At 38.0% G+C, this 17,692-nt stretch overlaps 2 protein-coding genes across 2 annotated transcripts in view; one reads left to right on the forward strand and one right to left on the reverse strand.

Moving 5' to 3' along the window:
* The window catches only part of esyt3 (extended synaptotagmin-like protein 3), a 15,093-nt gene extending 6,875 nt beyond the window's left edge, over nt 1–8,218 (reverse strand). The window contains exons 1-16 of the mRNA XM_024286531.2: nt 7,870–8,218; nt 5,775–5,816; nt 5,246–5,380; nt 5,067–5,143; nt 4,908–4,977; nt 4,735–4,824; nt 4,604–4,659; nt 4,387–4,507; nt 4,118–4,294; nt 3,746–3,828; nt 2,867–2,915; nt 2,642–2,731; nt 2,497–2,559; nt 2,364–2,426; nt 525–596; nt 285–371 (exon numbers count right to left, since the gene is read on the reverse strand). Coding sequence (XP_024142299.1) covers nt 285–371; nt 525–596; nt 2,364–2,426; nt 2,497–2,559; nt 2,642–2,731; nt 2,867–2,915; nt 3,746–3,828; nt 4,118–4,294; nt 4,387–4,507; nt 4,604–4,659; nt 4,735–4,824; nt 4,908–4,977; nt 5,067–5,143; nt 5,246–5,380; nt 5,775–5,816; nt 7,870–8,184 — 1,590 coding nt within the window. The 5' untranslated portion in view covers nt 8,185–8,218. The remainder of the gene's footprint in view (nt 1–284; nt 372–524; nt 597–2,363; nt 2,427–2,496; nt 2,560–2,641; nt 2,732–2,866; nt 2,916–3,745; nt 3,829–4,117; nt 4,295–4,386; nt 4,508–4,603; nt 4,660–4,734; nt 4,825–4,907; nt 4,978–5,066; nt 5,144–5,245; nt 5,381–5,774; nt 5,817–7,869) is intronic.
* Nucleotide 8,219: 1 nt separating this feature from the next.
* Nucleotides 8,220–16,889, forward strand: LOC112155099 (protein mono-ADP-ribosyltransferase PARP9). Its single transcript, XM_036209659.1, has 7 exons — nt 8,220–8,357; nt 11,659–11,742; nt 12,643–12,858; nt 12,932–13,147; nt 13,371–13,433; nt 14,926–15,012; nt 15,135–16,889. Exons 2-6 carry the CDS (start codon nt 11,674–11,676, stop codon nt 14,968–14,970), a joined length of 609 nt encoding a protein of 202 aa, XP_036065552.1. The 5' UTR covers nt 8,220–8,357; nt 11,659–11,673; the 3' UTR covers nt 14,971–15,012; nt 15,135–16,889.
* Nucleotides 16,890–17,692: the final 803 nt, after the last annotated feature.

A 17,692-nucleotide genomic window follows, 5' to 3' on the forward strand; every position in this document is an offset into this window, starting at 1 on the left:
CATGCTGTGAGTTGATTTTTTCATGTTGTGAGTTGATTTTTTTCATGTTGTGAGTTATTTTTATAGTGTTGCAAGTTGATTTTTTTTTTTTCGTGTTGTGACTAACTGTAGTATGTTGTGTTGTGAATTTAAAGAGTTATGACCCTTGTGGGCCACTGTATCTCCATCATCATTTTTATATTAAAGTGAGTCTTCAATAAAAAAGCCCTAAACTCAGTGGCGGTTCTGCACTGAATTACTCCCCGGGCGAGACCCGGCCTAAAACCGCCCCTGCCTAAACTCACCTTAACATAAAGGACTTGTGTTTTTACATTATGCACAAAGAAAGTGAAGCCCTCCTCCCACGTTGGGTCTTTATTTCCGTACACAACCTGACAAAAGAGAAGAAAAGAGGATTTTACAGTTGCAGCAGAAAAACCTGCTTCTGTGAGTGATCATGGATTCCTGCATGAGGGAGAAATCGTTCATGACTAAAGCAGCTGATTGAGTTGTGGTTCAGGAGTGGAACAGAGCGGCAGCAGTACCTTGCTTTTCAGAACATCTTTGCCAACAGAAAATTCCACATAGGAGTTCGGCCTGCTGTTTTGCTTTGTGAGCTGAAACCAGAAGAAGCCAACAAGAGAAAATAAACATGCAACAAAGAATTATAATAATTTTAAAAACTTTTAGCAATAAGTGACAAAGAAATCAAAAGCATATAGATCAGTGATTTTTTTTCACTTTTTTCATGTTATTTCGTGTTTAATTCTGTTGGGAGTTGGGAGGTCAGGAGGGTTGAAGGCATTCTGCGTATTTTATAATTCAATTTTTAATTATTTTGAGCTTGTAAAACACTTTAGGTTATTGTTGCATCAATACCCCTTTATAAATAAAGCTTGATTTGAATTTTACTTTAAGTTTAAGAGTCTTTTTGACTAGAGAAAGGCGAGTGGAAACAACAGAAAATCGTTGGTGCTTTCCGGTTTGATCAGGTTTTTTTCTCCGAACTCATTTGCTTGTTTTGACTTGTACAGAAATGTGCTTAAAAAATTCAACCCACGCATTTCTACAGCTTTATACTCTTAATTTAAGAAAAAAAAGATCATTTTTGGACTTAAAGGATTATCTTGTTTATTTTTGCTTGTCACAGCTAAAAAGGATTCCGATAATTAAACTATTTTTAAATCAATATCAAACACACGTAAAAATAAATGTGAAATTCAGTTTAGAAATCATAGTTTTTACCAATTAGAGAAAAGTTTCTGTGAATAAATATTAGTTTTCTTTCCTCTAAATAGATAAAATACATGTTAACAACAAAAAGTCATAGTATTTTAAGCAAAAAGTGTTTTCTTTTCACTTCTTTTTCTTTGTAAAATCTTTGGATCCATTTAATCTTTAGACAAAGTTTCTATTGGTTTAATTTCAAATCCAGCCTGTTTCGTTTGACAGGTTTGTCAACAGGTGACTTGAAGCTTTTGAGATCTTTAAGCAATACAAACAACCAAATCACAACTTCTCAAATGATTAATAAGTTTAAATAATTCTAAAAAAATAATTGCTTTCCTTGTGATTCTCAGAATTCCTCACTTTTCTTTATTATGTATGCAGTTCAGCCTGTGACCAGCAGGGGGAGTTGTAGAGCCTCTGCTCCCAGATCAGTTGTTACTGTTTGCAGCTCTGATTAATATCTCCTTATATGTACCTTGTTCAGTTTGACAAACATACATAAACAGGACAAAGGGCAGTTCAGGGACAAATATAATCATTTTTTAAATCACTTTTGAAATTCCTTTGTCAGTCTTCCCTTCTGAGAACTATTTCGCCAATTCTTGGGGAATGCTGGAGGAGGAACTTCATAACAAACACCAGCTGGAAGCGGCACTCCCACGCAAGCATGTGCCAGACAAACTGGAAATACCAGCTCAGAGGAGGGACAACAATCCAGCGGCACAATTTGGATCAGATAAAGTCCTTTTCAAACCGGATGCAAAAGGAAGAAGTCATGCAAGGATTATTCTGACACAAACTCAGTAAATACTGGGGAGTTAAACTCTAAAGATCTGGAGGAAAATGTTGTTTGAGAAGTGTGAGGCAACACAAATAATAAAAATACAATGGATAAAATAGCTGAACAAATAAATCATCTGTAAACTTGTTTATGTCTAGAGATACATTTTTTCTTTAGATTTATTTTTCCACTCTTTTAACTCTCTAAGGACGGCTGTTTTTAAATGTATTTGTTAAAAAAGAAAAAGATGAATTTCCTTCTAAAAAAGTTTTGGACAAAGGAACCAGACCAGAAAGTATGATGGATTTTACATGCAAACGTTCATGTTTTGATTATAAAACCACATCGAGGCGAAGCTGCTCTGTGTTCTTACCCGCTCCTCCTTCGGCTGTTTGCTTTGTTTGTGATTCGACGTCGACTCGCTGGGGGGATGTCTCTGCAGACGAGAAAACACTTCAGCATTTCTCCATCACGTGCCTGCCAAGTCCAGTGAGTACCGCACTCACTGATAAGTTCGAAGCGCTGTCCAGATACACTGCAAGCATGGCACAGGCGAGGCCGTTGTGCGACTGGAAGAGAAGGATTGTGGAAGTTTAAAATAAATAAATTTAAAAAAAAGATAAAAGTTTTCTGATCCAGACACGTGCGTACCTCTTGCAGGAGATGAGATTCGCTCTGAAGAGAAAGCCAGTTGAGCTGCAGGCAAATCTCACCGTGCTGAATTGACTTCAGAGGAAACCACTTGAAAAAGAAAATCCGACCTTTGAATAATCCGTTTATTTCACAAAATCCTCCAGTACAATCATCCTTTTTGGTTCTTCCAGATGTGTAGAAACTAAACACAGATCTGAACTGTTTGAGGAAAAACAAACTTACCTGTTTCATCACCTTTTCCTTCTTCACTTCTCCTAAATCAATGCGAAAACTGAAGAAGAAAAATATATATTTGAAAAAAATTTAATTTCACATCCGTATTTGTTAGCGGTTTACAGTGTAAATGGATCAAACTCAAAAGCATGACCAGGAAAAGTTTCTATTATCCAACTTTTATGATGATCTACCTTTACCGATTAGACTTTTTTAAACTACTTTCATGATTTTTTGAATCCTTCTCTGCTTCTAAATCGTCTTTTTAGAAATGCAATTCCCTTTTTTCCTTAAGTTTTTTAAGTGTTTTTTTACAATGTAGGGAACCATACCAAAGTTCATTTGTAGGCAAACCAAACCCTTTGAGAAGTTTTATTTTCTACATTTTGTTTGTTCTCTTATATCTAATTGTGACTGTTGAGTGTCCCTTAGAATAAATAGAGAAAAAACAACTGAATTATGTTAGCCGCACAGGCCTGGTTGGTTCACACATTGACTGTATAAAAGAACTGGACTGAGTGAGTGTGACGTCACCCATAGAAAACGGCTTACTTCTGTTTCCAATTAAATAAAGTCAATTCAGTCACCATTTCTTCTCAATAAGGCCATGTTGGAGCCAGAAATCGTCAGTAATCTGCGATTGAGTCGGTGTTCAGTCATTGTCTCTATGGCAACAACTCACACCTATCAGGACGAAGCTTGTTAGAAGTCCACACCACTACGACTTGAATGTTTTGAACATTAAACCACATACTTATATTGATTTATCTGATTGGTCAGCATAACTTAAATAACTTGCATTGTGGTCAATCATAACAGTGATTTTTAGGTTTTATTATTACATTTTCTTAAGTAAAGACAGTCACTCGGTTTAAAGGAGGTTCTTACTTTCCGAGGGGGTCGTCATTATCGTTGTCCTTATCGAATAGCTCCACCTCCAGCTCCTGCCCCGGCGCCTCATGGACAACAAACTGCAGGTACAGAGACAGAACATTCCTCATTAAATAAAGACTTGGTATTTCCACTCTGGCATTTTTCCATCATTTTCAATTCTCCTAGTTGGTTTTTTTATCGTTGCTGCTGATTATCTGGATCCACTGAAGCAAGAAGGGCAAATAAAGCCAGACAACAAGCAGGGTAATCTTATTATTCTGCGTGATTATTGAGGATCTCAGGGGATCAACGATGTTTAACAGGAAAATTTGTTCCAAAAATCTCTTGGTTCAAGGATTTTGGGGCCAAGAACATGTGGGACTCTACCTCATACACTTCGTTCCACTTTGGGTCTAAACAATTGTTGATGGTTTTGGTCTTAAAATGCCGGTTGCCAACTCTGACGACTGCATAGGGGTCGGATTTGCCTTTCACCAAACCCTTCATGTAGGTGTCCTTGGGCACCAGATCTCTGGCCTCCAGGACGTGGACCCTCACAACACCCTGAGGAGAAGGAGGAGTTTGTGGAGAGGAATCACGTAAAACAAACGTTTTTTTGGTAAAAAACAAAATGCCAGTGACGTGTCTTCACGTACACGAGGAAGGGGAAACCTCATCTGATCCACTTTGACCTGGTCTATGAGGGGAATGCACATGCGGTTGGGCAACACCATGAGGGAGGCGATGATGTCCATGATGGTGCCGTCAGAAAGTGAGCTGGAAGAGAACATCTGAGATGTGAGGAGAACTTAAACGACTGAAAGAAAATCTCTGGTATTTGAGGAATCCGAGGTATTTTCAAGGATGACTGACCTGAAGCCGGGGCTGTCCAAAAGGTTCGTCATTCCAGTCCAGTTAAGATCCAAAGTCTGAAAGGAAAAAAGTAGGTTGGACTAACAATTTAGAGAGTGGCTATAGGGAGTGATGAATGTACGTGTGCTCACCGGGCGACGAATGAAGAAGAAAGTGACGCCTCCGACCAGCGGGGCTTCACTGATGAGTGGCTCCAAAATGACCCTCAGCATCCCCTGAATCTGCAGGATTCAAGATGATTACAAAGCAGCAAAGATAAGCTTTAAAACTCAAACTAAATTATTTAAATATAAAAAAAACATACTTTAACTCCTTTAACTCCAGCTGTGATCGCGGAATTCACGGCAGCATCGATGTCCATGTCGCTGTCGAAACTGCAAAGCGGAAAAATGATGCTTACAAAAAATACAATTAATAAACAACAATAAATACCCCTCAGAATAAAAAAGAAAAGTTAACTGACTTTAGACTTAAATCCAGAATGACTTCCCTCTGGTCCACTTCCTGGGTGTACGCTCGGATTCCTGTGATCTTGGGAGCCTAAAAAGACTCCATTCAATGAGGCTCAAACATGACAAACAGGAGCTTCTAAATGAAGAGCTCAAACGAGAAAAGGTGAGCGAAGGAAAACTGGTAGCTTACTTTATGTCCGAAATGGACCTTGGTAAAAGTGAAGGTCTTCAGTGCCGAGTTGGAGAGCCGGATGGTTTGCTGGATGTTTCCCTTCAGCAGCTTCTCCATGTACATCCCAAAAAAGGGCCACGCCTGCTCCAGCACCTAAATGCACCGCCGCATCTGAGATTTATGCTCGTCTTCAATGTCATCATTTAACATTTTATTGAAAAAAATTCAGCATTAGATTAATCTAAATCACTAATAATGTGTAAATAGTGCTTCAGAATTGAATATAACCAAGCAACAACTACACCTAAAATGTATTCACACCCGGTACTTGTTCCATGCAAATTTTGGTGAGTTTTTGAGTATGTGGCAGGGGTGAAATTTATGCTCAAAGGCGCAGTCAGTACATAGAATTGCTAGTCTAGGACTACTGCAGGACACAACTACAGTATTTCTCATTAGATATACAACAAATAACTTACAGACTCTTTAAAATCAATTTTCTCCACCAAATCGTGTAGCAGAAAATCAGAATCACTTAATACTGTACCTTATTGACCCACTGAACCTTCTCCACATCAGTGAAGTTGACCTTTGGGAATAAGGACATGAGAAAAATTGTCAAAAAAGTCAAGGATATTTTAACAAGGACCTGATTCATGTCATAATTTGTGGTTAAAAGTACGATTCAGTCGGTTCATTATGAACGATCTAGTATAATCAAGTCAAATGTGTACCAGCAAGAATTCATTACAAATCTATTTGCATTAAAGTTTCCTAAACTTCAGCCCACTTTTATTTTTTCATATCAAATGAATCTAAAGGGAACTGATTAAGGTGATTAATTCCTAAACCCCTACAAAAATGGAAAATAATGATAAATCTCAGGATGTTAATTACAAACAGCCATAAGTTCAAAGCAAAACAATAAAGATTTAGTTTTATTCTTGAAATGTTTGAGACAGAAACTGGAATGCTGATTTAATCTTGACAAAAGACAAACCCTTTATCTAAATAACATGGAAGCCTTTAGCAAAAAGAAGTACACTAGAAGTGTATATTATTAAAGTTCCACTCTGATCGTTTTTTGGCCTAAGTGGTATTTTAATGATGATTAAAAGATCAAATCAAAAAAACAGTTCCCATCATCCATTTGTTTACACTCTTTACCACTAGCTTAAAGTCCTTCACAACTCCAACTCTAACATTACCAGTGTAGCAAAAATAGCAAACAATATTGGAGCTATCACAACAGTTCTGAGCCAAGTGACAACACAGACATGAAACACAAAAACATACGTGGATTTTCTACATCACACCTACAAGCTTTATCCAACTGCATTGTGTCGTCTGCTCCTGATTCATGGTTATTTGTAGAAAGAAGTAATCAGAAATGCAGTTTTAATCTTACTTTTCTTTGAATATATCTACCATCATGATAAAATTGCTACAAAACACAAAAAACACGATATTCACTGAAATGAATCTATAAGTATATCAAGTATAGGCTGTAGACCAGGGTGTCAAACTCAATCGCACAGGGGGCAAAATCCAAAACACATCTTAGGTCATGGGCCGAACAAGATAAACATTTATTCAACACACTGAAATTTTTTTTAACAACTTTAAAATCATAACTTTTAACAAAAAACTTGGGACGCGTCCAGTACTGATACCCTAGCCCTAGCCTGGTCCCCGTCCAGTACTGATAGCCCAACCCTAGCCTAGTCCGCCTCCGGTACCATAACCCAAGCCTGGTCCACGTCCGGTACCATAACCAAGCCTGGTCCGCGTCCGGTACCATAACAGAAGCCTGGTCCGCGTCCAGTACTAATACCATAACCCAGGCCTGGTCCACGTCCAGTACTGACAGCCTAACCCTAGCCTAGTCCGCGTCTGGTACCATAACCCTAGCCTGGTCCGCGTCCAGTACTGATACCCTAACCCTAGCCTGGTCGACGTCCGGTACTGATACCCTAACCCTGGCCTGGTCCACGTCCGGTACTGATACCCTAACCCTGGCCTGGTCCACGTCCGGTAGCAACTATTTGGTACCAACTGTCTGGTACCAAGTTAAGGTTAGGGTACATGTGTGGTCTGAGTCTCAGTACCGGACCGGTACCGGTTTGCGGCCCGGAGGTTGGGGAGCCTTGATTTAATTGGACGTAAAAAAAACGATGAGTTGGGGGCGCCCAAGACGTCTAATTTTTACGCGGAGGCTCCCTAAGATGTGACGACTTCAGAGTGGAGTGAAATGTGTTGCAATATGTTACCAGCGCAACATAACATTCTGCCATTCATAATGAAAACATAAAATGATTTGGATCACCCAGTGGGCCGGATCCAGCCCCCGGGCCTTGACTTTAACACCTGCTATAGATCATGTGTGTCTATGAAATACCTGAATTGGAACATTTGAAGTTTACAATACTTAGACAGTATATAAAAAGTAAACTTTGAGTATACTGCCTCACTCTTAGTACAGTCAAAGTTTATTTGTAGTACCACTACTTTTAATACTACTTTCTGCAAAGGGTGACCTTAAACTAGAGGGTCAAATCCACAGATCTGACTCATCCTCCTGACTCACTGCCTGCATAAGTGCTCTGACTGGACCTCCAGCCGGCTGCGTGACCGCGACTCACCCACGAAGCCATCTGCAGGGACCCGCCCAGCTCGGTGCTGATGACCTGCTTCTCGTTGTCCAAGAAGTCGATGGCCGAGCCGATGCGCGAGTCCTTGTGCACGCGGTTCTTCTTCCACCACGTGACCATCAGCGTGCACAGCAGCACCCAGCTGATACTGAATCCCAGGTAGCCCGTCAGGTACACCGGGTACAGCACGACCAGCGTCCGCCCCACGTAGATCAGGAGCTCCATCAGCATGCGGTTGACGGCGGCGGGGCTGAGGGTGCCCTCGCCGCCCGGAGCCGCCGCCGGCGGGGGGTCCATGGACGCCATCCGGCCGCTGAGGGGAGGGTGGGGCTCCGTCCAAAAACTCCTGAAATGCGGGTTAACAGTCTCTGAGTTCGAGTAACTTCACTCGGAAATGTAAAAGTGACGAGACGAGCTCCAATGACCGAGGGAGCAGCGACGAGCAGCTCCAAAGCTTCCGCGTTCGAAACCAAACACAGGTATGCAGACACACCTGCGCCCATGGGTGGAGAAACTCCAGCGGACAAAAGAGGACACCTACAAGACAACTCACACCATTAAACCAACTTAAAATATAAATGTATTATTATTATTTTTAAATAAATTAACGTGTACCGATAGGACAAATATCAGTGTTGAAATATAGTGAAATCTGAGATTAATGTCCAGACTCTGGCTGCAGTGATGCTGCTTGTCCAGCAGATGGAGCCAGAGCGTCCATATCAGGCTTTGATTTAAACAAATTCGTCTCTTTTTGATTAAAACCAGACGAATTGGGAATTAAATATGAAAAAAGGGAACAAATAGTACTAATGAAAGATTTTAAAAAATAGAAAATAATGTTATTAAATCTGACTCAAGAAATACTCAGAAACACAATTTTAACCTTAATTTTCTTTACATATGTCCTTCAATATCAGGAAAATACCATAAGAATATGTAAAAACAAAAAAACAATTTTTTTTTGTTAGAGTGGACCTTTAAAGTATAATGAAAGTGAACTTTTCTTGCCATAAGTGTCTGTTTTTGGGAGTTCCACACAGTGTGTTAGAGTACTCCCTTTTCTGGGGCTTTTTTTCCTCCATTCATTGATATTTTTTTACAAAAATACAATTTTTTTGCTCCATTTATGTTATGAAAATAAAGATTTAACTGTGTGATCCAGTTTGAGTCAAGTTTTAACCGTCAGATGTTCAGAAGACGAACTTTGTCTCTAGAATACGCTCTAGCTTTAAGGTGCGGCGCTTTAGGACTTTATATTTCTGATTTAATTGGACAGTTTTCTTCCAGAAACATTGTATGTAAGTGTGCTACATTGTTGGTTTCAGAGAGAACAGCTTTTCCTCTGCCTAACAAGTTGACTTTTTATAATTTGTGTCACTAAACATCAGAAACAGTGAAGGCTTTGAAAATTCAAAATATGCTCATTTGATTCATAAAAGGAAACTTTTTTTTTTTGCTGTTATCGTCTCTCAAAAAGTAAAGGTTCATGTACAAAACTCCTTAATGTACAAATTAATTCTAAATACAAACATGCACATGCTTAAATTTGTAGTCCAAACACCACACTTGATTAGTTATTTATGCCAAATCTTTGTAATCGAGTGACATTAGAAATTACTTTATTATGTATTTTAAAAACAATTTTAAAAAGAGAAATCTTAAACACAACTCTGGACATATTAAGATAAATATAAATTGATAAATAAATTGCAAAGGAAAATTCATAGAAATAAAAAAATCCCTATTTTTAAATCTTATTAAAATTCAAGCTTTAAAAGCCCTTTGAACATTTTTAACTCCTAATCACTGAGTGGTTTAATTGATTAAAACAATTAAATACCTTAATAATATATTAATGCACATGTCCTTTGTATATTTATGCATTGAGACTCATTCTTGGTCTGTGGGAGGAGCTTGGGGACTTTTGGGACCTGTGACCTCCCCCTTTTGGTTTCTATACAACCACAACAAGAATTTAGTTCTTTAGGGGTTTAGCAGGAATTACCTTTAGTCAATGAATGGACATGCTATTTTGGTTTCTGCGTGGTGGAAACGTGCAGTCTCTAATGTGAATGTTCTCAAAATGTTAATAAGTGGAGAACTCTTAAGTTTCCTGAAGGAAACTTGCTCCAGACCGCGTTACGTTCACAGACTCAGTTGCTATAGTGATTGATTCTGAGTTCAGCTCAACCCGCATCGTGAAACAGGGTTGGCTTCACCCACTTTCACGGGTTTAAGTTCCCTCTGTTTCTGAAGCTGTAAACTCAGAGTTTTCCTGAACTCAGAGTTCACAAACACAGAGTTTCTACAAAACCTGCTTCTTGAAACAGGACCCTGAAACAGGAGTTTAGGGGAGAAAAAGTAAAGTAATTATTAATCTACCGAGGGTCAGTGCAGGTGTTATAGTTCAGGGAGTGTTCGCCTCTACAGTTTTTTTCCTCTCTTTTGTGGGACTTTAATGTTAACTTGAACTCTTTTGCTTTCACTTCTCTTCGAGCTGGGTGAGTGTCTCGTTTCTCTCTTAAGGTTTTACATTTTGTTATGCTTGTAATTCTAACCTTTTTTCAACATATTGCTTGATTAAAGTTCCGTGCTCGAGACAGTTAAATATTTGTGAAACTTTCAATAAATATAAAATAGACAACTTAAAGAAATGTTTGACTTTTACAGTTAGAAGAAACAAATATAACACGTGATCATATTTTCTGTTTTTAAACATGTCTATTATGTTAAAGATTAAGATTTTTAAAGTATTATCGAACAATAGGGATTTATTTTTCTGTTATAAAAAAAATAAATAAAATGCTTGTGGCCGGGGTCTATAATTGAACTTATTTAGGATACGTTATATTATATGGAGTCAGAGTGTAGTAAAGTTGAAAGTTATGATGGTATCATGGTAGCTTCTTGGACTATTTCGGCATTTATTAAGGTTTTTCAGGCTATTTTGGAGTTTATCTAATAATTCAGCTATATGCTAGCTGTTATGGCTAATTTAGGTTTTTTTTGTTTGTTTTTAGGCTGTTTTGGAGGTTAGCTAATATTTCAGCTACATGCTAGCTGTTATGGCTAATTTTGACTTTTTGTTATCTTTTAGGCTATTTTGGAATTTAGCTAATATTTCAGCTGCATGCTAGCTATTTTGGCTATCTTAAGCTTTTTTTAGGATAATTTGGCTAATTTAATTAATAATTTAACTAACATTTAGCTGGCTATAAGCTTCAGTGTTTTCAGCTATCAATTTCAGTGTTATTAGCCATCGGCTTCAGCGCTTTTCGCTAGCAATTTCAGTGTTCTTAGCTATCAGCTTCAGCGTTTTCAGCTATCAACTCTAGTGTTTTTAGCCATTAGCTTCAGCGCTCTTAGCTATCAGCTTCAGCTCTTTTAGCTAGCAACTTCAGCGTTTTTAGTCATCAGCTTCAGCATTTTTAGCTATCAGCCTCAGCGTTTTCAGCTATCAACTTCAGTCTTTTTAGTTATCAGCTTCAGCATTTTCAGCTATCAATTTCAGCGTTTTCAGCTATCATCACTAGTATTTTCAACGGCCAACTGCAGCTTACAGCAGTCACACTAGCATTATTGCAGCTAATGCTATATGTCTAGGTTTGTCAACTTTGCGCATGACCCAATTAGTCGATTAATCTGAAAAAATAATCGGTGATTAGTGGAGTGTTAAAATAATCGTTTGTGGCAGCACTAGTGTCAACTGTGAAAGATTATTATGATAATCATTCCCATGGAAAACATCTGCCTAAAGAGGTTTTCTTTGTCATCAAGTCCACAGTCAGCGAAATGGAGAATACCATCCAGATCGGACAAGTCACTCTGACTCTGAAGATGGACTTGATTCAAGACCAGCAAGTAAGAAATGTCCTCATACATTTATGTCTAAAGAGTTATGCTTTTATTTTGAAGTAGTTCTTGTAATATATAATGTGAGCAAAAAGTTTCTTCAAAATGCTATTTTGACACTTCCCTTCGTTGTTTTTTTGTTGTAAATCTACTCTTGCCAACAACAGATATCAGATATTAGGTGATTATGCAATCAACCTTAATAAACATCAAAGGTATTTAGTTTTAACATGGTGATGTGGTGGAGCTAGCATAGCGCTAACTCCAGCCAACACGTGAATAGTTCATATTTTATTCTCTATGGTAGTGTTGGACATATTAATAGTACTAACAAATGGTCAATTGAGTCCAGATTATCAGTGCAATAATTTATTCTGGGAAGTATTAGTCGTCGGAACCGGCCATTACATCTACCTCCCTCTGATCTGCGAGTTCGACCATAGCTGGTCTATAAACGAGATGAACACTCCAATGTAAATTTGTAACAGTTACAATTCCGTCTCATGCACCAGCCCTCCCTTTATTTCCCCCAAACCCAAGCTTACCGTCTTAAAACTAAATACCTTTGATGTTAATAAAGGTTGAGAACATAATCAATTAACGATGCTGCTTTTCAATATTCGTTTTCCATGCAACTTGCTGTTGCAAGTGGATACACTAACAATACAGATATCACAGACAAGCGTGTTCAAATAAATTGACAATATTTATTGATCACACAGTATTTCCGGTCTTAGAAACGTCCTAGAAACTACACAAGTTTTTGATTTTGGCTAAAAACTGTATCACCACAATTAAAAGACCACAGGAAACATTTTTAAAATCAATCATACAATAACTGGAGTGGGATTTTGACTGAACATTTCTGTTTTTGTCTGATTGGTGTTTATTTTTCTATTGTTGATTCAGACAGACGTCATTGTGAACACTACATCAGAAAACCTTGACCTACGAAGGGGGGCCGTTTCAAAGGCTTTGCTGGAAAAAGCAGGTCATGAAATGCAAAAAGAAATACATAATGCAAAGAAAAGCAATTTCATTATTTCCACAAAAGCCTACAAACTGAACTGCAAAGAAGTCTATCACACATTTTGTGTTGAAAAGTCAAGAAGAGACTCCCAGAAGGTAATGAAGAAGTGTGCACTGATGAGAGGAATCTTGCTGGAAATATGAAGTGTACTTCCTTTTTTCCCCACAGATCTTTTATGAGTCTATAACAGAATGTTTATGGACAGCAGACGCAAAAGAGCACAAGTCGATCTCCTTTCCTGCTATTGGAACAGGAAACCTGGGATTCTCTGAAAATGAAGCTGCCACCATCATGCTGGATGCCTTGAAGCAGTTTGCTCAAAATGCTCCAGAATCCATGGCAGTTTACTTTGTCATTCATCCTTCCGACCATAAAGTCTTCCAGGTACTCTCCCTGTGATGTATTTCATAAGAAGATACATTATGTTTGCTCTAGAGTTAATAATGTCTTCCATTTGAAACTAAAAAGCATCAAGAAGTGCTTTCGTCTCAGCTAAAGCAAATGTGTGCGATATTTGTGGACTGTCAGGTGTGAATTGTGTATTTGTAGGTTGGAATTGTGTGTGTTAGATGTAGATTTTTTTTTTTAAATCCCTGTTTGTTTTCAGGCTTTTAAGGATCAAATGAAAGGATCAAATGAAAAACACCCAGAAACAATTCCCAGGAACACGGTAAATATAAAATACTTCAGTTTGACATATGCGGTAACTTAGATCATTTTGATTTTTAAGTTTTATTTTCCGTCATCCAAATCCATTTTGACGCACGTCAAGTCGCTCGGTCACGAGTCTGAAATACCGTCTTAAAGAGGCGTACCGCTAAATTAAAAGCCCCAAGGTAGAAAAAAAGTTAATAAAAAAACTATAGCATGTTTGGAAAGTTTATTTAGGGAGAAAAGAGCCAGTGAGAACATGGAAAAATTGGACTTAAAAGTAAAAAAATCAGCTATATACAGCAACCAGGAGTCTTCCTTGAATTATGGATTTATTTGTTTCCTAGTACTATTTCTATTACCCGTACACTGATAATTAAAAACATATTTAGACAATTTTACGACAGTTTTCACCTTAAAAGTCAGAAGAGGCTGAAATTGGCGTTCTGTTGTTAGCCTCGACTTTAATGTTTAAGGGAAAATCTACATCTTATTTTGAAGACCCACAAGTGGTCTTTTAGTTATGATTATGCTGTTTTTACCCAAAATTAAAAAATATGTGTATTTGTTTCTATTTTATTCTGTTTATTCGGTTTGAAATACTATTTTCCTGCTTTTCTGGTATCATTTGAATCAGCATGATTTTTATTTTGTCATTTTTCCATATTGTATTCACACACTACACATGAAATTGTACAAAAACGGAAAATTCTGTTTGGAAAAGTGATTAATTTTGCTGTGGGATACTAAAAATGTTCCAGCAAACCGTTTTTATAACTTTGAAAAAAAGATTAAAGTGTTATTTAAAAAAAAAAATCTGACAATACTAAATGCCTTAAACTAATTTAGATGTTTTTGAATGAAAATGCAAGAAAAAACTCCAGGTAAAATTCAAAGATTTCTTTGTTTCATAAATAAAAACAGCTTTTGTTCATGGAGACGCATCACAGGATTGACACCTCCATGCTGTGACCTTTCTGATTCTGTATTTCAGCTTCCAGGAAGCCCAAAACATTTGAATTTTCCTTCTGGCTGATCTGCTGTCCATTTGAATTTTATTTTCCTTCAAGTTTTCCCTATTGTGTCAGTGGTATAGAATAAAATAAAATTGGCTTTTGGATTAGAGTTTGATCCAGGTGGATTTCAGGTGTTCCCACAGGGGGAGACTTTCTGCAGTTTTTAGACAGTGCTGGATGTTGTTGCTCCTGCTGTTTCCCATTCCAAAATAAAATAATGACGGTTTCATCGTTATTGGATTCCTGATCGCTGACAGCTGCACTCCGACTCCCACAACGGGTCCTCGGCTGCAGTCGTCTGATCGACATTCATCTTCCGCCTTATTTATTAAAATAAAATATATTCTCCATAAACAACAACAAAATATAATTTTCTCTCTTTCATGCAGTAAAATCGTTCACAGAGTATCCATACAAAGAAAATTATGTACTATTATCATGTAAAATGTTCTTTTTTGAGTGTTTTTATTTAAATAAACATTATTGTCTTTACAGGATCAGCCGAGTTATTGTATTCCAGCAAACTTGAATCCCCAGTAAAGGATTCTGAGATCTCAGAGCCTTCTGCTGCTGAACCTCCAGGTGAGTGATGTGGTTCCAAAACTCAACATTTCTACTCGTAGTTATTACTCATTGGAGCTACCAGTCATTGAAGTTTTAATAGTTACAATCCTCAAATCATAACACAGTTTTCTCATTTACAGTTTTTTCAACAGCGACACCGTCAAGGAGAAAGATGGAGAGAGGACTCGGGGAGGAGTCTTCAGACCCTGTGGTGACGCAGCTGCCAGAAGCGCGTCAGTCCAGACCTCCAACCTACTCCTCAGACGAGCATTTTCTCCTCAGTCTTCTCCCTTTACTGCAGAACATGCCTCCTCACAAAAAAGAAATCATCAAATTCAAAATGTACAAATTAGCTTTAGAAAACAGCAATTTTATGCTTAATTCTGAACCGTTAGAGGACGATAATTAAATATTTTTTAAATAAATGAGGCAGCAATTTCTGCAGGAAATGAAGCAGACTCCTAAAATTTGTGTGTTCAGTCTTCCAAATAATTTTTTTTATTCCCCCCAGTCTTTATCTTTATATTTTAATTAATGGACTGCTTATGTATTGATTTTTGTATTGTATATGTGGGTGTCACTATTGTCATTATGCTGTTTGTCATAAATTGAGTTTGATTGGCTGACGTCAGACAGGTGTGCGTCAGCCAGAAGAGGAAAAAGGGTTTCGACTGGAAATAAAGCAAAATAAGTCAAATCCGTATCAATTATTGTAAATAATAAAAGGACAGATTGATTGCAAAAGTGATGGGGTGAAAGTCTTTTATTTTTTGTGTCGTACAGGGAAATGACAACTCGCTTAACGCGTCCAGCTAGGTCTCTCTGACGTCACACATCACTAGAACTAGCTACTCAGCTTCTAGACTTTTTGCCTCTACATTTGTCCTATTTTTAAAGTTATTTTATTTATTGTGTAAGATTCAATTTCTTCTTATTAGCGGCCACATTAATGCAACACTTTAAAATGTATGAATAAAAAATATATAAATACAAGAAAGTCCCTCACCGATGAAAATCCTGTCTTTTGAGTTTTAACATGTCTGTGTGGTATTTTTCTTATGAAAGAGAAATTTAATAAGAAATATTTTGTTTTTGCATTTACGAGTATTTTTCCTGCTCGACGCCTGCCTTTGACGCCCCAGCCAACTTTTTTCTGGGCTTCATTTGTTGCCACATCATGGAACACATGGATGATGTCAAGCGACCCTGGGTGGCGGCGCTCCCTTTGCTGTCCACCAGGTGGCAGCGGGCTTGATCGCTCCAGCTCCATGGACTCTGTGAGCCTGGCAACCTCCCCAGAGTGTATCCCACCTTCACCCAACAGTAACCAGGACCGTCTCTGGCAACCCCGGTCGGTTAAGAAAATGAATGAAAGTTCAGGACAAAAATCCTCACAATGACCGGCCATATTGGATTTTTTTTTTTTAAACTTTTTGATTGAGTCACTGAAAACGTCATGTGCCCAAAGCTGAGTCCCTGGTTGGTTGACTCGCAGCATCAACCTTGCCACCTCTGCCGCCCAAATCTCACACCTGAGCCCGCATACGTCAACATAGCGGCACACTTGTGAAGTCAAGCGCACGGCTATGCCACCAGAAAGTTAAGAAAAACACCAGACACAATAATTCAGTGTTCTAGATGTGGAGATTCAAGAGAATATAGCATGCCCAGCAGGTGAAGCAGTGTGAAATCAGTGCAGGAAAAAAGGGACATGCTGCAAGAGTCTGCAGAACTAAAAAGACGTGAAAATCGCCATGGCAACAGAGGAGTCAGAGGATGCTGGAGCCGCTTTCTTAGGCCTAATATCTTCCCTTTTTGCTGTCAACGGCAAGACGTACATCCCTCCTTCTTTCGGCAAAAGTTGAGACGTTTTCTTAGAATGGCCAATCAGTTTTTGCCTCACCTCGCAGAAAAGATGCGTCCGGACGAAGATGAGACACCTGATAATTTGTGCAATTGAGTGATTTAAAAACCAAGTCGTTATTTTTACTTTCTTCCTCCATCCATAGAAAGAGTTAACCAACACTAAAGTCAGATATTTCTTGCAAAAATAAACTTTTTTCTGTTGTTTTTATGAAAATAAATAATCAATGGGATTTTATGTTTCACATTATTATATTTTGCTCTGTGAGGTTTTTACAAACATTCTCATGAACTATTTGCTTTGTGTCAAACTGATAACGCAAAGGCTCATGGGTGTTTTTATGAAGCTCAACTCCCAGTCGAGCTTTAACCGTCAGATGTTCAGAGGATGAACTTTGTCTCTAGAATCCTCTCCAGCTTTAAGGTGCGGCACTTTAGGACTTGTTATTTCCGGTTTGATTGTTTCCCCTAAAAGGACGTTTTTCTTCCAGAAACATTGTTTGAAACGGTGCTACATTGTTGGTTCAGAGAGAACAGCTTTTCCTTTGCCTAACAAGTTGACTTTTTATAGTTGGTGTCACTAAACTGTAAAGGCTTTGAAAATTCAAAATATGCTTATTTGATTCCTTTTCACACCTTCCAAGTTCTCTTTTCAAGCGAAGATATCAGCTGTTTCTTATAACGGAAAATAATTTAGCAAGAATTAAGATGTGAAATTGAGAAACATTATACAGGAATAAAGTTCTAAAATAATGAGAAAAGGGTCAACATTTTAGGAGAGAATTTAATAAACTTACAAGGCAAAAGTCCAAATTTTACGAGAATAAAGTTGTAA

Source organism: Oryzias melastigma, linkage group LG21, assembly GCF_002922805.2.
Source record: "Oryzias melastigma strain HK-1 linkage group LG21, ASM292280v2, whole genome shotgun sequence".
NCBI classification, from domain to species: Eukaryota; Metazoa; Chordata; class Actinopteri; order Beloniformes; family Adrianichthyidae; genus Oryzias; species Oryzias melastigma.